General features: G+C 41.9%; 2 protein-coding genes across 2 annotated transcripts in view; one reads left to right on the forward strand and one right to left on the reverse strand.

Annotated features, from left to right (window-relative positions):
• On the forward strand, positions 1 to 21,431 carry VKORC1L1 (vitamin K epoxide reductase complex subunit 1 like 1). Its single transcript, XM_005154326.3, has 3 exons — positions 1 to 209; positions 11,427 to 11,536; positions 12,237 to 21,431. Exons 1-3 carry the CDS (start codon positions 16 to 18, stop codon positions 12,461 to 12,463), a joined length of 531 nt encoding a protein of 176 aa, XP_005154383.1. The 5' UTR covers positions 1 to 15; the 3' UTR covers positions 12,464 to 21,431.
• Positions 18,480 to 22,221, reverse strand: part of GUSB (glucuronidase beta) — a 10,709-nt gene continuing 6,967 nt past the window's right edge. The window contains exons 10-12 of the mRNA XM_005154411.4: positions 20,669 to 20,845; positions 19,929 to 20,064; positions 18,480 to 18,709 (exon numbers count right to left, since the gene is read on the reverse strand). Of these exons, the coding sequence (XP_005154468.4) occupies positions 18,552 to 18,709; positions 19,929 to 20,064; positions 20,669 to 20,845 (471 nt within the window). The 3' untranslated portion in view covers positions 18,480 to 18,551. The remainder of the gene's footprint in view (positions 18,710 to 19,928; positions 20,065 to 20,668; positions 20,846 to 22,221) is intronic.

A 22,221-nucleotide genomic window follows, 5' to 3' on the forward strand; every position in this document is an offset into this window, starting at 1 on the left:
GAGGGAGGGGGTAAGATGGCGGCGCCCGTCCTGCTGCGAGTGTCGGTGCCGCGCTGGGAGCGGGTGGCCCGCTCCGCCGTGTGCGCGGCCGGTATCCTGCTCTCCCTGTACGCCTGCCACCTGGAGCGGGAGAAGGGCCGCGACATCCGTTACCAGGCCCTGTGCGACCTCAGCGAGCGGGTCCGCTGCTCCGCCGCCATCACCTCCAGGTGAGGCGGGGACGGGGCTCCATGGCCACCTCATGCTGCCTCAGGGCTGGGAGCGCTGCCTCCGGTACCGTGCGGGCTTGAGGCGGGGGCTGCGGGCCGGGAGCCGTCGGTGGCAGCGCTTCCTTGGGGCGGGCGGCTGGGCCTGTGCTGGGGTGGAGGGGTCGGGGCTCCGGGTTGGGGCAGCCCGTTCGCTGCAAGGCTGGGGTGGGAACGGGGGTTTGTGGGGTCCCTCCCGGCTGCAGGGTGAGGCACCCGCAGGCTGTGTGTGGTAATCACCGGGAATTAGCCGGAGCACAGGCGGTGTGGTGAGTGTGTGCTCCGTGAAACGCTGCGGGTGTGACCTGCGGTTGAGGCCAACGTAAACATGTCCCATTGTAGGTGGTTGGGTTTGTGTTGCTATAATTGAAGTACCTGAAGTGGGTGTTCGTGAGAATGTCACCTGGCAGCACAGGAGATGGTCTGTGGGATACAGAGGAAGCGTTAATCGAGGAGGCATTTGTAGAGCTGCGAAAGGCCAGTCCAGACCCGGCTTTATTGTACAGCCTTCCTGTCAGTAATTACTTAATACTTGCTTTCTAAAGGCCCGTGGCTCTTATTTCTATTAGGAGAGGCAATGTATAAGTTTTAATGTACTGGTGGCTTGGCCTGTTGTCAAGTCACTAACTGAATGAATAGCAGTAATGAAAAGACTTAACCTGCTGTACAGTTACAAGTGCTACCAGGGTGAACGTGGTACAGGAAATACTTCCAGGTGTAATCTGGCCAAGAAACTCTCCTAAAAGCATATTGTTAATTATTTCAGCTAAAGAAATGAAATGAGTTATTCAGCAATATTGGAGCTGCTCTGTGCAAATGTGTGTCTGTGTGTGCATATATATATATATGTAGGCATATAAAGACATACACAAAGATATCTACAAGTAAGGAGCTGGGAAGGGGAGAGGTTTGGTTCATTTTTTAATTAGAATTGAATTATTATCACGTTAATGCCTTCAGCTGAATGAGTGCTTGAGATACTGCCCCCTTGTCCCCCCTCAGTGTGACCTGCATCAAATCTGACACTGCCTTTATAAAGGTACTTGCTGTATCATCATAACAAGGCAGCGGGGGAGGACATGCCCCTTGTCTGTCAAGGTGAGGGCCAGCTAAATTGTTTAGGCAAAACATACAGGGAACTCTTAGTTTTAGAACCATTTCTGTGGTGGCAGAAGTGGGACTGTGTTATGCTACAAAGAGATGTGTGTGTCTGGATGCCTTAAAGAGGCTCTTGTGATTGAATAAGGGCCTTAACTCTGCTTTTCTGTCTGCCATCAGGTAATCAGTTTGTGAGGGTGCTTGTTCATGTCTCTATTTGAGAAGTGTCCTGAAATGAGCAGTTTCAATGCAAACAGGAAGAAGAGTGCAGTTAGCTTGCCAGATAACTTAAACGTTAAAATTGAGTGTAGATTACTGAGATTGAACCATGTGAGTACCATCAGTAATTTGTAAATGAGTAAGTTCTGCCATAGCTATCAAGGTAAAGAGAAGAGTAACAGGGATTTAAGCACCTAAGTAGCCTCTATAGTTGCCTGTTCTTGTGTAGAGTTGTTTCTTCATTAGCTTTGTATTGTTATTGTAATGCTACTATTGAGATAGGGCATTTGAAGTAATAGTTTTAATGGATATTTACTAAATGCTTTGAAGAAGTAAAACAATTCCAATTATCTCTTTAGATTTTTAATTATGGAATATTGCTTGGTAATTATAGTGTTTATTAGGAACACTGCAGCTGAAATGTTGAGTATGCCATGGTGTGAGACCTGTAAAAACTTTACTGTAGCAATTCTGTGTAATAACATGAACAGTTAGGGATGAAATCAGCTAAAACCTCACTAGCAGTTGCTAGGAGAGTCATGCTTCTAGACTGAAGTATTGCAGCTCATGATAACTGGAGCAAGTGGGAAAAAGACTGTGTGGAAAAGGAGCGTGCAAGTTCTCTTCAGTCAAACCTTATTTGGAGAAGCAGAACGTGCTCTCAGTGCTGTACAGGACAGACAGAAAAGGATTATTGCTGTAAAAGTAAGTCAAGGGGGCAAGCAATGAAACTTTGAAGTAAGAATAACACTGAAAGAAATGAATCCTATTTTCCATGTTGCCACAGCTCCCCAGCCATCAGTCATTCTGTCTCCAGTAGAGTATTCCTGGTTACCATGTCACCAGCGTTTCTCTGAAACTCGATTACTGAAAGGCACTTTTAACTACAGTTTAGATTTCACCAGGATAGTAGATTTGCAAATACTGTCTTGCAGCATTTTCACATGTAATGCAGATTTAACTTTCTTTTCTCATTATTACGCTGGCAGTCAGAACTCAGTTGGTGTTTGATTGGCAGGGTTAACTACAGAGTCAAATGGGTGGCAGACTTGTGTTTTGTGGCTTTTACCAGGCTTCTAGAGCATTCATCTGGTTGTGTGACTTTTTAAGCTAGATTTGTGATGGAACTTATAATATAACAGTCTTCACATTTTGAGTGTTGACTCCAACAGTGGAACTTTAAAAAGCACCTCCTGGTGTTGGAACTAATTTTAACTGTATAGAATAATTAGGATAAATTAGTGTACTCCTGCCTGAGCTGAGTTACTTTGCAATCAAGTTCTGGCCTTTAGGCCATTTTTCCACTAATAAACTGCTAACATTTCCAAGTCTTGCTTTTAAGCCAAATCTGGTATTGGCATAACAACAAGAACAGAAATGTTGTAAAGATTACCAGCATGCAAAGGGAGGAGCATAGAAAAATCTTGTAGGAGAATCTGACTCATCCAGAAGATTGTGTTGGAGAGATACCTCCCTAGTATTCCTTATTCAAAATACTCATGGTCAGCATACTTCAAGCTGTTATCATGGGGAAAGTTCATGAAATAGTTTAAAACCAGCTAAGGACTGTGTATAAGGGAAGGTATGAGGGAAACACCAAATATCTTCATTGGGCAGTTTTGTAGATGTTTTAAGTGAATTGATGTCTCATAATTGAGAATGATGAAGTGGCAAGAATGGCTTTATTTGTAATGAAACTGGCTAACAGCAAGCAGTTCATGACAAATACCCTTGGTGTTGCTGTTAACAGTAGTTTCACAGAGGGAATTAAGCTAATAGACAAGTTTCATGTAATATGGATAGCAGTATGGCTCGAAAGGAAACGTGACATTGAAGTAGTAATGGAGAGACCCAGAGCTAGGGAGACATTTAGACCTTCTACTATGTTTCTACTTTCTGTCTTGATTAATTTCATGTTCCTGCAAAGCAGTTTAGTGGATGGCTCTGTTTGAAGCAAGCTGTGTAGCCTGGCATGTGTTAATGCTGTAACTTCAATACAGACTGAAGACAGATGGCATGAATGAGCAAAGGGCACATGGCTCTGCATATCTTGGGCAATGTTGGCAGCTGTGTAAGGGAAGAGGTTTGGAAATGGTCAGTATTGCTCTAGGTTAGCATCTTTAGCTGACTTACTGAAGAAGTTCCAGAGTCTGTTAAGGTTCTGTGTTCATCTGGATATAATGTGGTAGATGATGTATTTTAGGGGTTCCTTCTGAACTTTATGCTAATGTGCAGGGTCTTAGATTGCCATCGTGCACTTGAGCTACTCTGAAATGCCTATTCTGAAAGTCTGGTATGCATGTGTGCATTATGTCCTCCAGTGGGTGCACCAAAATAATCATCTGGTGCTTCTTGAAAATGTAGATCTGTAACATTTTGCATGTATTCTGGATTGATCTGTGCAGACATGCACTTGTTCTGCTGGATTTGCCACGTGTAGCCCGTGTCAACTGTAGTATTATTGTGTTGTTCTGCTCACCTTCATAAATCACTTCAAGCAGTGAGTTTAGACCTTAGTGTAAATGTTATATTTGAACTGCTTGTCCTTGCAACACAGTACTTCAGTGCTGTGTTGTGTGAGTAGAATTACACTGGTGTAGAGATCACTTCTCTGCAGAGTGGGCATGGAATATATGTTGCTTATATCCCCTTCAATTCTGTTGTGGGGCAGTTCCTATAAACTTTGTCTTGTAAAGCTTGCTTGATTCCAGGTTAAGAACAGTATTTAGCAGTTGTCTTTCATGTTAATGGTAAGTTTCTGATGTCCCAGCTTCTTTTATTGCTGTACCTGCAAGCCATTATTCAGATACATTTGTGGTTGACAGCTACAATTGTTAGTGACTGATATAAGGTGATGAAGGGTAAAAGTAGCTTTATGCAGGAAGTGGGAAAAGCATGTGTAATCCCTTTTTTGTGAGCCAGTATGCACAAATGAGACCTATATGCTTTTTAAGCTTCTCTGGGTTTGCAAGTCTCTGCTCTTTTAAAAGTCAGTAATGTCTTCAGCCTGAGTGAGATGGTTTTTGTTGGGCATCTTCCATTCTGCATAGGAGAAGGTAGAAGTTTGATTAAACTGCTGAAGGGCAGCATGTGGAGCAGCTGGTGTTGACATTCAACAGGAATTTGTGGTTCTTAGGCTACTGAAATAGTTTACATGAAAATGTTGCCTCCTGAGACTCAGCTATAATCTGTCCTGTCACCTAAAATGAGGATTGCAATGGTTAGAGAGCAGCTGTAATGATGCTGCTTCAGTTATTCTGTAGCAAGGATTCATTGGTTGTGCTGTCTGAGGGAAGGTTTGAAGATCTCTAACTTGTTGCTTGGGCAGAGGGAAATGAGTGTAGGCAGAATCCATCTAGTATGTCAGGCCTTTGTTTCAGCAGCATTTGGAATGCTGCAGGTTCAGGGTGATGCTGTAGCTACATGAGCGTGATACAAGTTTTGCAGCTAAGGGTGCAAACAACTTGTGGCCAAGGTAGGTTGTGTTATACTGCTTTTTTAGCCTGGTTTCTAGAGGAGATTTTGCCTTTGTGCTGTATTAATAATTTATTGTATATTTTTTAATCTTTTAATGGCAAAACTTAAAGGAGGTATTGAAAAGATGTGCAGATGTGGCACTTAATGATGTGGTTTAGTGGTGGGCTTGGCAGTGCTGGGTTAATGGTTGTACTCAATTGCAAAGGTCTTTTTCCAACCTAAATGATTCCATGATACTCAGTAAAGTTTCATAGAAACAGATTCAGTGCTAAAAGGGCAGAGGGAGAGACTCAAAGGAGTAACTTTGGAGGAGAACCCCTGCCATGTGAACTAAGGCTGGCTGTCCCACTTGGTCTGCCAGGCAGGCAGGCAGCACATGTGCAAACAGGACTCGGACAGAACTGATAGCTGATGGACCTGATTGTGGAGGATGTGAGCTGGGAGGGATCCAGAGGTTATTCCGTGTGCTGGGGGAGGAAGGCGTTTCAGGAACACCTGTAGAAAACCAGTTTCATTGGCTCTAAAGGAGGCTGTTCCCAAAGCAGCAGAAGCTGATAGTTCAAGTGAGTTTTGCCTTATCTTTTTAATAGAAAATTGGTGACTTGACACTTCAGACTGCTGTAATGCATAGTGGCTGAGGTCCAGGTTTTATATAATACAGCAGTACCCTCACTACACGGCTTTCCAACCTTACAGTGTCTACATGAACATGTGTATTTTGGCTGTTCATAAATACATCATTTCCAGCTTGACTGGAATTTGCAGTAGGACTGAGAATTACTTTGCCTGTTGCAAAGCTAATATAACAAAATGCCTATAGTTCAAATTCAGGCTTCATTTATGATAGCTTAACAGATGAGATTATGTAGAACAATGCTGTTGGCTTGTAGCTTGAATAAGCAGTGTTTCTATGAAAACTGCTATAAAATAACCACTTTCTGCTTGAGACTTGCTGATCTAGACACTGAGAGCTTTTTGGATTGTCTGAGGTAGAGCTGGAGGAGATACAGAGCAAAATCCTATTTGGGTATGGTAAATCCTGCTCATAGATTGAAACACGAAATGAAATGGACCACAACTTTTCAGTGCTCTTGGCAAGTTTACAAGTGGGGTTTTTTAATCTCCTTTCTTTCTTATGGCTTTAATAGAAGGCTTTTACTTAATTTATTAAAACTCCTAGAATGGCCTAAGCAACCTCGTAACCATGATCTAGGTTTAAGCCACAATCCTCTAATGAAGCTGTAAAGAAGTTGCAACCAAAGTTTCTTACTGTTGCTCCAGCTCCTTTGACCTTTGTATGAGCTTTTCACTGAGTGTGATGATGTGTGAGCACAGGCCAGCCCTACTTCCCTCCTGAGAGCTTCCATTCTGTACTGTACCTTATCTCAGAAGTCAAATGACACTTCAGGAAATGGGCACATCGCTTGCCAGATGTAGGCTTATTTTAGGAAATGATATTTATTGTTTCCTCAGGGTTACAAAGTGGTACATGGTGCTTGCTGTCCATAACGAAAGAATGCTTATGGGGTGAAAAACAATCCTGAAATGAGGGGCTTTCAGTAATCTGTTACCCTGAAAACAAAACTTGAGTCCTTTACTTACAGTCCTTTTTGAATCATTCATGCCATTTAATAACCTGGTCTCCTGAAGGATCTGAGAGTATTTTCAACTAGGTGTTCAGGAGACCAGAATGTGAACTGGGAAGTGCATGTGCTTTGTTCAAGGCATCTGCTACTGGCTGGTGTCAGGGACGTGGTTCTGAAGCCAGCTGGCCTCGACCTGATCTAGTATGGTTATTTTCATGTTAAAATGAATATACAATGGTTAGTTCTTTTCTTGACACGAGAGCTACGGACTGCCAAGTGAAATTGAGCTGATGTGATCCTGGCATCACTGGAGGATGTTGTGAAGGTCAAGTGTGTGTTCAGAAAGCATTGAGGTGCGCTCAGGAAAGCTTCAAGGTAGGCACAACAAAAAGTCACTGTAGTATTTGATTTGGGGTGCTGGGAGACTACATGAACAGTTCTAAACACTTCGTCTTGGATTTCTTAAATCACTATTCTGAAAAGGTTTGTAAAGAGCATTCAAAGTTGTACCTGCAGATGGGGAGTGAATGAGCCTGTTAGTGCAGGGGAAACCCCAGTGCAGAAGTTTAAGCTGATTCTTAAGGATGACTGAGGTTAAGAACATCTTGGGGGGTGATCTCTTTGTAAAAGCCCTTAAAAACATCTCCTGCAGGTAACTAAGCACTGAAGTGGTTGGCTAGAGCAAACAGTATAGCATTTCTTACAGAGAGAAGATGAGACAGTCTGACTCATGGCTACATATATACTTTGTTTGCCTTGCTGTGTTTGGCAGGCTTGAAATTGTTGCTTTTTGAGCTAAGACTGATAACTTACAGCTTGTAACTTAAAGATGGAGCTTGTTTACTTGTTCTTTAAAATGACCGAGAGACTTCATGTGGTTCTCTTGGTTGCCTTTCTGCCAGTGCTATTGTCTCTGCTAAATTACAGTAACATGTTTAGAGTTTAAGTGTACTCCCACAGTCCGTTGTTCTGGCACATGGAGGATGTTCATAACTGTGCAGAAGAGGTAATGATTTAACAGGGCAGGATATTATTTGAGAGATGTCACTTGTGGATCAAAATGAGCTCAGTTCTTCCTGTTAACCAGTGTCAAGTGCATGCAAATGTGGCTTGAAACTTCTGAGAATGCAATGCTTCTGATTTTGGTTAAACAGCACAACCCAAAAGGGACACTGTTTAGAGGCTGGCTGATCATTGTCAGTGTATTTCCTCCTCTTGATAGAGTGAGATGCACTCTAGACTAGAAGTCAGTGACTCCAGTACAGTGAATAGTATTCAATTTTAGGCATTGGGAAACTGCATGAACACTTTGCCTTGGGTTTCTTGAAGTGTTTGTAAAGCACTTGCAAAGCTGTACCCTGCACTTGGGGAGTGTCATCTTGAACAGACAGGAATGGATACTCAGACATGCAGGAAGATGGCTAAAACGTTTACTTGAACACTTCCTTGTAGTTAGTTTGCTTTCTTCTTCCTAGGAGCGAAACTGGGGTGTGGTAGGATTGTACAACCACGTGTGTTGTCATGGTGCTCTGAATCACTCGGGGTGGCTTCAGCAAGAGTTTCACAACAGAGCACTTGAAGGGGATAGGGAGCCAAAGTCAGTACCAGGAAACAGCGGTGTTGGACTAAGCTTTCATCTCGCTGTGGAAGCAGCTCTTGAATTGGTGCAGTTTGTTTTACTTAGCGTTCTGGAGCCAACAAACTGATCCCAATTAACAAATAGGTCTCGTAAATCATATTCCTTGTGAGACACAAGTTCTGTGAGGAATTTCTGTTTCTAGTCCTTTTTACTGATCTTTTACTTGGAATTCGTGCTTAGGACTGCAGTCTTCTTGCTATTTCTTTGCCATGTTTTTAGACTTGAGAGGAAGATTCCTGTACTCGGTGTTCTACCTTCCTCCAATTGCTTGCAAAGTACTTGGCTTGTTGTGCCAAGTGGGTTTTGGGACCTCCTTGAGAGAATTAGGAGCTGATTTAGCCTCTTCAGGAAAGAAATTAGATGGAAATGGAAATATACAAAGTCTAAATATTTTGCTTTTCAAACTGATGCAGAAAACTTCCTCCCACTTCAAACCCTGTCAGGCTGGAAAGAGTGCTTCCTCTCAAACCACCTTCCTGACTGTTGTCAAGTGTGTGGAATAAGATGTGAGAGCAGAGCTGTTGTACTCCATGGACTGAAATTTGATACTCGATGTTCTTAACACTGCTGCAAAGCCAACCAGATATTTAATGAACTATTGCATGTGGGGAAAGCTTTCACCATGCTCTGACCTTCTGGCAGCTGTGAGCAGTTCACCTGGGGACCCTGACCATCAGCAAGGGCTCAAACTCATTATCTTGCCATTAGCAGCGTTTTATTCATTTGTAGAATAACTAAAGGGTCAGATTCTGCACTCTGAGGTTCCTGATGTTTTAAGCTTGAGTTCACTCTCAAACATGAGAGGATCTCATGAGCAGCAGAAGAGGTGAGAGCTCACAGCTAGAGCAGGGACAGGGTAGGAATTCTGCATCCTGCACTTACTTTGAGCTTGGCTTATGTGGAACCACAGACTTAGGCACACTTTGTGTTCAGCTGCTTAGTCTCTCAATAAGGAAAGCCTGAGTGTGTTCAAATAGAGTTTAAAGTCACCCCGCAGAGAATTCTCACTTGGAAACAAGAAATTGCACCTGTGGATAGCAACCTGAAGCACCTATAAATGTGGTAATACAGAACAGTAAAACCAGACCATACACTGCAAAATGATGATGCCTTTAATGTATTTGACTCCTTAATACTGCATTTGGTGGCTGGACACGAGGCGGTTGTCGTGTGCTGTGGCCATCTTATCAAAGTTCTCACTGAAGATGCAGATAACCTTCAGTGTGTGGGAGGAAAGGCTTGTCATAGCTAAGATTCTTTGGAACTTGCATACTTCTTTATGATGTTTGCTTATCTGTTGCTGCATGGTGTTTGGTCTCCTTTGGAATCCCTCCCTCTTGGAAGCATGGCTCCCTTAGCCTTCAAGTGCTGCACTCCCATCTCTGCAGCTGCTTTCCCAGATCTTTGGTATCCATCCTTGATGCTGCTTCACTCACAAACTGCACTAGATGCTAAGTGGGACTGTTTGTCATCATACACTGGAGGGAGGATGTGTACTCAGCCTTGTGTAGCCCCACACTTCCACTGGGGTGACTGCAGGGAGTGAGGCCACACAACACTGCTCACCCCAGCAATTGACTTGGTGCCTTTCTGAGCCTCTGAGGCTCCGGGATACAAGACATTGTCCTGTGGTACAGCAGTTTCAGTCTTCTCTGTGCTGGCTTAAAGCTTTATATTTGCACAGAGGTTTCACTTGAGTCATTTATGAGATTTGAGACCAAACTAGTTGAAAGTAGGCTTGTTTTTTACTGTTTATGCAGTAAATGTGCTTTCTAGGGGCGAAGTTTCTGCTGTTTCTTGGTGAGAAGAGCACAAGACTTGGATGTCATAGTTAATTCCAGACAATTACTAAGGTTGAACTAAAATGATCAATTTGAATACGTATTGAAAATACTCCACTAATGGTTATGAGATCATGAAGTGTTTTGGAGACTATCTTAAATTGTACTACCTGTGGTACCTTTCTCATGTGAGGAAGCTGCTCGTAACGTGGTGGTAGCACTTCACTGGTCTCAGATGGATGGTAACCTATATCAGCAACATTCCTATGGGGTGCAGAGAACAAACCTGTGCTGTGTCTTGGTTTAGAGCTGTTGCCTCTAGCTAGTACAAGAAGCTATTTGGAGATGGCACTTGTGTGAGCATGCATGGTGTGAGCACGCTGGTGTTGCTGCTCCAACAGCAGGGAGGGATTGTGCTTTTATTTGCACAGATACGTGACAGTTCACCTGATAATGTGAACCTAGCCTTTTATGCAGCATTTAACTTGGTGCTCCAGAGATGTGCTGGCAGATATCCTAATGCTCTCTTGTAAATGAGTTCAGTTGCATGTTGAAGCACTAATAAATACGGTCCTCTTTGCTTTTAGCAAATAAGGGCATGATCTGCCTTAGGGCATTGAATTAATGGTTTCTTGCACATTTGCTCATTTAATCTCTTATCCCCTTCCTGCTGCAGCAGTTTCACAGGGCTTGTGTCACTTTCTGTCTTATCACTAAGAAGCTGAAAGTCACTCTGTGGTTAAGGTACTAGTTCAAGATGTTACACTGTGCCAGGGCTCTGACAAATGAGGTCTGTGAATCCTGCATGGTACCATCTCCGGCTTGTCTGCTTGACAGATTTGGGTTCCTCCTAAGGTGTTAGGCTGATCAGGAGCAGCTAAATGCAAACACATACTGTGCTTTACTTGCTCTGAGGCCAGTTAGGGGAGTGCTGGTAGAGTGGTAACAACTAGTTACCAAGTTGTACTATTTTCCCTCAGCTGTATGGTGAACATGTGTCCAAGTTACTGTGCTGGAAAGACCTGCTAAAGCTGTTGGTGAAGGAAGGAAGTGTTTATTGATGAAAGACCTTTAAACACCAACCCTAGGCAGCAGACAGGGTATTTAGTGAAGTTGCAGCCGTGTGATTTTGGTAGTTTCTGGTGTGTCAAACAACTTTTGCCATCAGCCTGTGGGATAAAGTTCTACATAGTGCACACTGTGTTGCAGGCTGCTTGGTTTTCCAGGGTAACTGAACTTTGTATAGGACTGTGGTTGTCATGTCAGAACATATGGTGTGGGGGTTTGGGTTTTCCTGATTCCTCAACAGTGATGAACTGAACATACTGATGTAAAGCAACAGGTACCCGAATATGAGTTAATTAGTTTCACTGTTTTACAGATGGGGTCGAGGATTCGGTCTGTTGGGTTCCATCTTTGGAAAGGACAGTGCAATAAATCAGTCAAACAGTGTTTTTGGACTCGTGTTTTATATACTACAAATGCTACTTGGTAAGTATTAATTCAGTTTTGAGGCTAAAGTAAAGCTCTGTGGTGATGAGTGTATTGCACATTGTGTAATCTGCAGAAGACCAGGCAAATGCATGTGATTTTTGATCTTTTTTAGCACCAGTCTAATGACACATCTGTCCAAAGGGCTTAAAACCCCAACTGATAACCAAAGCGTTATTCTCCAGTTATACTATTAATATAAGCATTAAGATGGTTGCTGCACTGGTATTCCCACTTCAGTGTATTTAGCATTGTCTTGCATGACAGAAAAGAGAGGAAATAATAAAGGAATTCACAAGTTTTGCAGGAGTAATAGGGATAGCAGGGGGAAAAGTGCATGAAATGTAATATTTACATATTTCTTTGTAACTATATGGTCTGCTATAAAGCTATTGACAGACATAACTTGACCAACCTGTAACTTTCCCATAACTCAGGAATACAGAAGAATATATGAACCATACAGGAATGTGTATGGTTAATACACATACTTCTTATCAAAGTACTGACATACAGTGCCTAGAAGCTCCCCTCCAAATAGTGATTTGGGAGCCACCTTGAGCACATGGTATTTTAAACAGACTTTTATGTAATACCAACTTCCTGAGTAGCCTTCAGTTTGAATTAGTGCTTAGGCTTTTGCTCTGTGTGGAAGGGGGGAATGAGAGCAACAGTAGTAACTTTCTTTCTCTTGTTGCAGGTATGACAGCAAGTGCAGTAGCAGCTCTAATCCTCATGACATCCTCCATAGTGTCTGTAGTAGGGTCATTGTACTTGGCATACATTCTGTACTTCGTGCTGAAGGAATTTTGCATTGTCTGCGTCATCACATATTTGCTGAACTTCATTCTCTTTATCATCAACTACAAACGACTAGTTTATTTGAACGAGGCCTGGAAACGGCAACTCCAACCCAAACAGGACTAAGGCCTGTTTGAACTCTTGACTGACAGTCTGAAGACCCAACTTCCATTAAGTTTATTTTGCAGTAATTTTTTATTCTCCATATCAGACACTTTCCCAGAGAATCATAACAGAATTTTTAAGTATCAATTTGAAGGGGCCCTAGATAATTGTTTTTCCTTTGTGCTAATCTTCAATGTGGTTATGAAAGAAAGCTCTAATACAATCAAAGACAAGCTTTAACTTTACTTTGAAGGAGTTTTAGCCACAGCAAAACCTAGACTCTCTTCCCCCCTCCACTTGTGAAGTGGGTAACACTTGCTATAAAATATCCTGTATATAAATTCAGGTATAACAAGATGTGATCATGACATTAAATATTCTAGACTAGGATTTACCATATTTAATGTTGCCATGTTTACAGTATGTGTATTACTTTTCCTTTTTTTAGCTGATGGACTTAGATTTGACTAGGACTTATACTGTAAATAAAACTAGAGATACTGGTTTCATCCCTGGAGAACTCACTGTACAATCAGTTTTGCTAGCCTAGGAGCTGTCAGAGTGTTCAGCTAATACTCGACTGACACGATGGAAGAAGTGACCTCTGTAGAACACCGAGTTGCTGCACTCGCTGCTAGTGCTGCCGTGAGAATGATGGTTGGGTTTTGTTCCATTCCTTTTTGTCCTTGTCTTCAGTAACAAGAAATGGAATTAAAGCTGAAACCTGAAGTACGTTTGTTAAACCACAACGTCATTAATTTCTGTACAGAATGAAATAGCTTAATGTGGTCAATAGAAAGCTGCCACTGGGATATTATGTGCAGATTGGGGGTTGGTGTCCCAGCATTCTTTGGAAGGACTTGATTTCCATGCAGAGCTGTTTCATTTTTAACCTATGGTCAGCCAGCCAGTGTTACTAATGTTTGATGTTATATGAATGCTGCAGTATAGAATTGCAATTTGCAGTGGAAACCACTGACTGAATAAGATAACCAAGAAGCAGTTCCTTAATTGATCTTCGTCGGGATCTTTGGTTTGTGCTATATTGGGAAATGAACTTTAGGCCTGACATACATAAGATCCCTTGGAAGGGCACGCTGTGTAGTGAGATAAGTAAGTCAATGTGCTCCTGAAAATGAAATGTGATCTAGTGCTATCATTGCTCTTTCTAATAACTAACTGGGAATAAAACAAAATTAAACTGCAGATTTAAACCAAGGAACAAATAGTAAATGTTGTTTCTGCACTCAGTATTCTAAGGCTGAATGTTAAAAGTGCCTTCTGTCTTCAAATCCTAAACCAAATACTTTGTGTTGAACTTGGCAGGCAGAAGTGTCCTTGCTTGGAAAATGAACAAACCAACCAATTCCCAGGCAAACTTGCTGGGGATAGAAGAGTATTAAGAGATCTGTTTTAGTTTTTAGACTGAGAAGTGGTAGCAATATTGTTTCAGTTAACTTAAATCAATGTGATTGAAGGTTGATGCAATTTGAGGAAGTAAAGTACTTGTGTTTCAGGCTCTGTGACACCAAAATGTATCAGTTCAGCTACTCTCTGTAATTGGTGCTGTGCTGCTTTTTGCCCTTGTCAGCTTCTAAATATGAAGAACTCCAACTGCGTACCCATTTATTTAAAGAATGAACTTAACTAATTTTAGGATGTTTTTGCTTAAACATGAATGTCAGAGAGACACTTACGTTGTATGGCTAGGTGCATTCTAAACACTAAATTGTTGAGGATAAACTTTGACTGTGAAACATGCAGTGTTCCATAGAGAGAAAAGTAGACTTTTTAGATTGAATTCACAAAGTACTATTTAAATTACTAAAGTAATCTTCTGGTTTGTATCAAGGGTGTAGGTGGAAACTGCTTTTATGTATAGAGTTCTGTGGTATGAGTAACATCTGTTGCATGTAACACTAAACTACTTGTCCCTCTTGTCTAACAGTTTTAGACAATTCATTAAATGTGTTTTGTATTGACCAGAGTATAGTTAAAGCTTGTCTTGATATTTAGTTCTGTCTCTCAAATGCCTTGAACTTCGATATGAGGGGAGTGAATGATGTTAAACTGGTCCTTCAAGGCTTTACTTCGTGCTCTTACAAGCCTTGAGGCTCTATCACTGTTTAATGTGTTGTATAGATTTATTTTGATGCATTCCTGTGATCTACTCTAAGGCATCTTTTTCATCCAAGGAAGAGGTGAACACGTGCTGCCTGCAGTGGGTAGTCGCAGTGCTGATCCCTCAGAACAAGCAGCAATGGAGACAAGTATTATCAGTGATTACTTGGTCCTATTTCTGGGTGTAGTGCACATCGAAAACAAAGGAGAAAAGCCCCATCAGCTGAAAGTATAGGTGTTGACTAACTTCACTGTGTCTTGTGCTTGTCTGTGTGGGCATAGTCTGTTAATTCAGTTTGCTTGGTAAACTTGTTTAGGGCCAGATTTTGTGCAGTCGTGTGTCTGCAGTCCTTGTCTGTGTGGCCATAGGGATCGAATGGAAACGGTTTGGTCTCTGGAAGAATTTGCAGCTACACTTTGTGCACGAACTTGCCAATCTGATCCTTAATTGTGAACTCTCTTGTCTCGTGTGCTTTTCTTGCAGTTATTTTTTTACTGGAAGTGATTTGCTAGACGTGGCCCTAACCCTTCTACTTCCTCCCTTGTGCTTCAGAAATGCAGTTGGCCTGAATAAAGGGCAAAATAATGTTAGCAGTAGAAATGTGGACCTTTCTGCTTCCAGTTCTTTGACTCTTTCCTTGTTGCTCCCAATGATAGGACCAGCATATTTCTTCCAGTAAAATGGCTCAGGTTATGATTAGTTAATGTGATGGAAATGAGAGGAGTGCTTCATGCAGCTCCCCCCTGCCTGCCCCCAGCTACAGCTGTGGCAAATATTTGCTATGTAGTTGATACTAATTTGACCCTTACAAATCTGAAGGCAAATTCTGAGGAATCTTGAGGATACTATGGGGAAAAGCCAGTAACTAACACCTGGTCTGGCAGGATGGGAGGGCATTACACAGATTCTGGTTATGTTTCAACACTCAAAGAGAATGGGGGGTGAGGGAGGGAAATCATAATATACAAACAGTGGTTCTGAATTTGGGCTTCTCCTTCCCCTCACTGGCTCTTAGAAGTTCCATGGTGGGGTGGAGGATTGGAAAGGCAAAAAACCTCATCCCCAAACCTGCTTAGGAATTAAACATTCCTGAAATTCCCTTACTGTAAGGTACTTGCTATTCTTAAGGCCAACGAAGCATTCGAGTCTCGTTTCGGAAATGAATGTTCTTGGAAGTTTTCTTAATGCCAAGTGTTTGCAATGCTAAGGCCAATGAAACATTCCCTACCACCTTCGCTGTCTGAAGTGACAACAAATCTCTTAGGTTTCTGCATACCATAGGATGTGTTTGTCTCTGCTGTACAGATCTCTCAATGGTTCCAAAAGATTGGTGAGATGCTTCAGGCAGCACTTGATGCTCCTAATTTATATGGGCTAAAGTTAAAGAGATCTAATAGCTTTGGTTCTGCCAACATCGTGTAAATGTGATCTAGACAAAACTGGTCCAGAAAAGATGAAGTATTCTGCTACCATAAAACTGTATTAAGCATGGCCTAAATATTAGGTGTTTGTTCTGTATAAGATATTCCATCGACTATTTATTACTAGTGCTTTAAACTCCAAATTAAACATCCCTTGAAATGGAGTCATTGGGCAGATGTTCCTTTTATCAACATAAGTTGAGAGATTCTCTATTGGAGGTTTAGGATCCAATTTTGCTAACAGGTAAACCAATGTAAATATGTATGAATTCTATTTGTTGCACATAACTTTTTTTGGTATAAAAAAGAATAAATGTAGAAATTACCTGTGGATGTCTTGCTGCAATCATTCTTATGCTGCATTCATTCCAAACATAAGAGCTTGAATGAACCCAATTGGAGGCCTTTTTGGACTCAGTCTGAGCCTTAGAAACTGTTTTTAAAGTCAGTACTGTAATTCTGTTTGTAGACATGTACTAAGCTGTGATTGTTTTCAGACATACTGTTAGCAGCAGAACATGTAAAGCACTCGGGTGCCCAGCGATACCAGTTCAGAGCATTTCTGCAGCTTCATCGTGTCTTGCTCAATGTTGTGTGCACACGGGTGTGTAAAGGGTGAGCAGCATTGACTTGAGGCTTTAAGTGTTTACAGTTCTTTAAGCAATGTGCAAACCCCCCCTGTTCAGTGTGTTATTGTTATCCCTTCCTGCTTTCCTTGGTTCTGTAGGTCTGCTTTACCTCTGCCCCAGCAAGATGACAGAGTATCTGGAAACTGCTGTGTTCTGGACTTGGGGAGGGAGGAGCTGCTGGGAAGGGTTGGATAGGTGGCTTGGGGTTCCGACTGCACTGAGCTCCTGAGAACAAGCAGGAGCTAAGACTGAAATGTGTGCTTACTGTACGTGTGGGTATTAAACTTTGCATCTGTTGTGTTGGACTGAAAGTAGTAGAGTTCCTTCTGCAACCCGAGCCCTGTGTTTAACCACAGGGATCTGAGCCCTAGTTTGTAATGAGTTAACAGTGTTAGACCTTTATCTGTGTTCTGATGTGGCAGCTGTTGGTGTGTCATGTCTGTTGAAATGGGGAAGAAAATGATGTAAAGGAAATTAGGTCTAGAGGGTGAGAAGTCACAATGACTTTCATGGTTGGCTGAAGTATGGGTTTTGCTCTTACCCCATGGTACATTTGAGCAAGTTTCTTTACACTGTAGGTGGACTTTTATATCCTGGAGTTTTAGTTATATAGAAAATGTGTAGACCTAACACAGCAGAGAGTGCTGATATTATGCTGCTGCTTTTCCCTTGAAAGCAAAATTGCTCTGGATTCTGCAGTACACATGTATGTCCTTATTCTGCATGTAGCAGTGTGGACAGTGGTGCTGGTTTCTAACGTACTGCATCTAAAGGAAAGAATCTGGGAGAAGAGCCAGTTGCAGGAACAGTCGTAGCAACAGTTTCACAAGTATCTGTGCTTCAGAATAACACAACTATATACTTGTACCAGCTTCCACAAGGCAGCAGGCAGCCTCCAGTCTGGCATTGTGCTGTGGGTGACACTGCTCTTGGGACAACCCTGGGTGTTGCAATAAGAAGTTTGCAGAATGTTCTGAGCTTTTCTGAGTATTGGCATCATCTATTGCAGTCTGAAGCCTGGTCTTTCGGGTCCTCTAAGCCTGCTGGGCAGCTTGAAAGAGATGTTTCTACACTACGTTACTGTCTAATGTAGCATGTGCACATTAATTTACACATTGCCCTACCCCACAAGGCTTCAGGCTAGTATCAAAAAGGTTTAGAACAAACCCTCTAGACTACTATTACTGTAACACATAGTGACAATTTAACATGAAGGACCTCCTTCCAAGCCGGAAGTTAAAACACATCTACTAATGGCTGTTCTGGTACTGTGAGTAAAAGAAATAGTTTTAAGCAAAGTTCAGTTGCTGTAGTACCTATCTAACATATTCCACCTTGCTGCTGTAGTGTGAATTCCGTACTGTATTGGAGTATGTTGGGTATCCTCACAGTAGCACTTTGTACAAGTCTTGAATGCAGTGAACTCTCAGAATTTCTCAGCCAGATGCATATGTTCTGTCCCACAAGAGAAGCTATGTATATATATGTATATGTTGTGCTCTTTGGTAATCCTGCAGACAGCCTGCTGTGATCTGAGTAGTGTAACTGTTAGGGGAGTATAACTGGAGACCCTCATTTCCGTTGGAGGGATGTGATGTTCATTTACAGTAACTTGGATTTGTTGAAGTCTTCACTACTGACTTTTATCATATAATACACGTAATGCTTTTTTTTGCCATAACCAGATACCTCAGTCAGGTTCTCTAACTTCAGCTCCTTGAAACTCCGAATAATCATTTTACTACCTGGGAAGAGGAAGCCTACAGACATGGTTAAGCATAGGAAACTAGTGTTTCTGGTCTGCTTTGTAGCATAGTAACTACTTCAGGCAGACTAGAAATTGTGTTAGACTTGCAAGACTTGAGTCAGGCATAAATATTAAACAGAAGTTTAATGAACAAGTTCAGCATAGTACTCAGCCACTATACCTTTTGGTGTCATTCTAGAAAGAGGGCATGTGATTTTATTACAGGAGGAAGACAGCTTGATTCATTTGCAATCTTCCAGTATCTTTCTTTAAGAACAAATGCAGCTGATTTGGGCTGTCGTTGGCGGGTAAATATTCCTTTTTTGTTCCCCAAAACACGTGTGGTCCCTGTAGAGAAGTTTTAAAATGAAGCAAGTATACATCAAGTACTCTTTTATCCCCTACTGTGAACTGTTACAGTGTATGTACTAAATCAGGTTAAATGGAAGAGATGTATGCACTTTCTTCCGCACAGTCAGGGACAGTGGGGAACCTGGCAGATGTAACTTGTGTTATCTTGGCAAGAGTAGTGGTGTAACTGAGCAATGCAGCTGCAGTTTATTGTAGTTACAACTGGTAAGTCAATGACAGTTAATTCAGGTGTGCCCATTGACTTGATCAGTATTGTATTTACAGCAGATATTCCTTCTGCCATTGGTTCCACCTTCCATTTGACAGTGAAAATGTTGCGTGCTGTTTAACTGTGCTGTCTTTAGTAGTGTTTGTGTTCTTTTTGCCTCTTTTTTCATGGGAAACTGGAAAATACAACTGCAACATGTAGAAAGCCTGGAACTGCCTATGTGTATGTGAACTTGTCTGTGTTTTCTCCATCCTATTTGAAACAGCACTTTTCTAATTGCTGCTCTGTGCTGATTGAGCTTTCTAATACCTACATTGGTGCTCTACAGGTTGTTATGAATGGTGTTTCTCTGCCTGAAATTAACACTGACTGTTCACCACCCTAACTCACTGCAGGTGGCATATGCATAACTAGTTCCTTCTTACTAGGTCTTCTGAGCTGTAATTGTTTAATTTCTCTGTGTCTGCACTGTAATGCCCCATACTTTGTGAATGCACATTAATAGTGGGACAGAGAGTCATGATAGACAGTGGTCTACCAGAATGGCATCTGGTCTTCTAGTGCTTAAACCTCTACCAAGTTAATAATACATTATTTAAGGTGCTCTGTTACCAAGGGCAGTTGTTGATGAGATATGAAGCAAGTGAGACATGTCCCTAACAGCTGACTAAAGTTCTGAATTGAGGATAGGAGGAAATAGCAGTAATCTGGGTCTGCTCACAAGCTTCCTTTGCATTCTGCTCAAGCATGTTGTCTTGTGTTTTGGGGAGCATCTCTGCAGAGGGGATACCCAGGAGCTTGAGATGTGGAGGGAGGATGCATTAAGTACAGGCAGGACCTTCCCTCTTGGCTTTGTCACAGAAACCAGCTCAAGAAGCAGAAGGCCCTTTTGTCCTACCCTACAGCACAATATTCTTTGTGTGTCATAAACCACTTTAAGCTTGCATGGAGGCTGGAGAGTTGGTTAGAATATAAATGTAAGCTTACCTTGATTGGTCATGAAGTCTGCAAAGTTCCAGATGAGCTCCCCAATCACATACTCTTTCCTCTTCTTGTCAAAAACTGAATGGTACTCCCTTAGCATCGCTTTCTGATACTCCTCACTGAACATCAGAGGTGGATCCTACAGCCAGGGAAAAGAGGTGGCCTTGAATGAAGTGAGAGTTAATCTCAGTATATTTACTGCCTGTTTGCTTGGGACCTGCTTCCTCAAGACAACCTTAACAACTGCTTGGTATTTCCATTGCGGCTGCATTAACTGTGACAGTTAGCAACTTCTGAAATAGCAAGGGGAAGCACAGTATGTAATATATATATATTATATATAATGCCAGGGATGCCTGGGGGGAAGTCGTGGTTTTGCTCGGTGCTTTGTGATAGGTGTATGAGTGCCACCGTTCCCTGTGGGACAGCCTCATGAAGTGAATGCCCACTCTCCAGTGTCTGTTTTCCAACTAAGCATTGTCTGTGAATGCTGAAGTGCAGATTTTGGTGCTCAGTGCTTTTAGTCAAAGTTAAAACCTTCTCTCTAAGTAGAACCTAATCTTTGTTAGTAGCACAGCTCATTGATTTCAGTGGAGCAGGATTACAATCCTGGAGTCTTTCAAACACTTGTAAACTCTCAAAGCTAAGTCAGGCTCAGTGGTACCCACCTCTTCTAATTAAACTTTGCTACCCCTGTAAGAAGAGCAGTGCTTTTTTCCATCTCAAGCATCTATAGCACTTACACTGTGAAGTCCAGGGACGGAGTCTGCTCCATATTCACTCTGGATAATGGGTTTTTGGTAGGTTTTATACCAGTTCTCAAACTGGGCTGTGAGTTGTAGTGGAATAACCTCCAGATGGCCTGGGTCATGATACCAGGAGAAGTAGCTATTTACACAAATTACATCCACATAAGGAGCCTATAAGAAAGCAAAGGGTGAGAGTATTTTATCACAGAGCTCAAAGTAGGCAACCTTCACTTGCAAAGCTAAATCCTCCTTTTGGTTCATTTAGTGGAATCCAGTTTTATTACATGTAGAATAAAGTCTTCCCCCCCATCACTCAGGCCTTCCCAACATAAAACTTCTCCCTGGAAAAAAGCAGTTATTAAATTAAATAATAACATACTAATTTGGCTTTTTTCTTACAGACTTAGGAAGTCACAGCAAAAAGTTAGACAAGATCAGCCCATTTCATCCTCAGGTTTGTTAGAAGTTTTTGAGTTTCCATGATGTCTCTGGCTTGCTGGTACATTTAGATGTACTTCTTGAGTATTGGGATGTGATTATCAAGTTAGTGGTCAAATATTTTGACTAGCAACTAAATTTGTGCATCAATGGTGCAATACTAGGACTAAGCATTCTGCAAGTTATATGCCATTTCTACCACATGGACAGTACAATACAAAGGGCATGAAGCCCACTAAAGATAAAGTGATGTTGTATGTAACTTGTTCAATGTTCTCTTAACATGTTTTGTAATAAAAGCAAAAAAGTTCTAATATCACATCAGTGTATGAGATCTATTCTTTGCTTTTGTTTTCCTGTGTCCTTAAGCTATTCAGAACACACTCCTGGGGATGGGATGTCAGGATCTGGCATGTGTGTGCCTGATGCAGCAGCACTACCCAAGGGCAGATCCCTGCTGGGCTCCTTCAATACTAAGGCCAGCAGGTTTTATCCTGTGGTGGGGAGGAAGAGAGCCCTTGGAGCTACAGAAAGCCATGTCAGGACAGCCTGAAAGAAATACAAAGTGTAACCTGTAGCAGGGACCTGTGGTAGAATCACATCCCTACAACCTGCCTGCGAGAAGTGTTTATTGTACAGTAGTGACAAGTACTATAAAGCCATCTTGGAGCAATTAAAAATGACATAGGAATGACCCCAGAAACAAATCTGTGTGTTAAAGATCCTTGGTTCATGTTGTGGCCAGCTTAAGGTACAGACATCCAAGAAAAGTGCCTTTTGGATATTTATACAGCTCTAAGACTTTTATAATGAAGCTGGAAGAGCTTACAGATGATTCAGTGTTAATAGACATCTGCCAAAGAAGATCTAGAGCAGTTTAAAGCAGGAATTAAAGCAAAGCTGCCTTCCTTTAGACTTCCACAAGGCCTGTTAAGCATTTTAAAGAGGTTTAAGCTTTGGTTTAATTGCAGGTGAATGCAAGCAATGGAATAGCAAAGCATGACAATGTTAATGGAATCCAGGAGTCTGATCCTGCACACTTCACTCAAGACAAAGTACTGTTCTTTCTTATGGATTTCTTTTTCCCCAGCTGGACTACAACTACAGGA

This window comes from Melopsittacus undulatus, chromosome 13 (genome assembly GCF_012275295.1).
Source record: "Melopsittacus undulatus isolate bMelUnd1 chromosome 13, bMelUnd1.mat.Z, whole genome shotgun sequence".
In the NCBI taxonomy this organism is placed as follows: domain Eukaryota; kingdom Metazoa; phylum Chordata; class Aves; order Psittaciformes; family Psittaculidae; genus Melopsittacus; species Melopsittacus undulatus.

Bases quoted from the DNA above. Each gene is read 5' to 3' on its own strand.
- VKORC1L1 (XM_005154326.3), top strand. From the start codon at position 16: ATGGCGGCGCCCGTCCTGCTGCGAGTGTCGGTGCCGCGCTGGGAGCGG. The intron at 210-11,426 runs GTGAGGCGGGGA...ACTGTTTTACAG, and splicing joins TCCGCCGCCATCACCTCCAG to ATGGGGTCGAGGATTCGGTC. The intron at 11,537-12,236 runs GTAAGTATTAAT...CTCTTGTTGCAG, and splicing joins TATACTACAAATGCTACTTG to GTATGACAGCAAGTGCAGTA.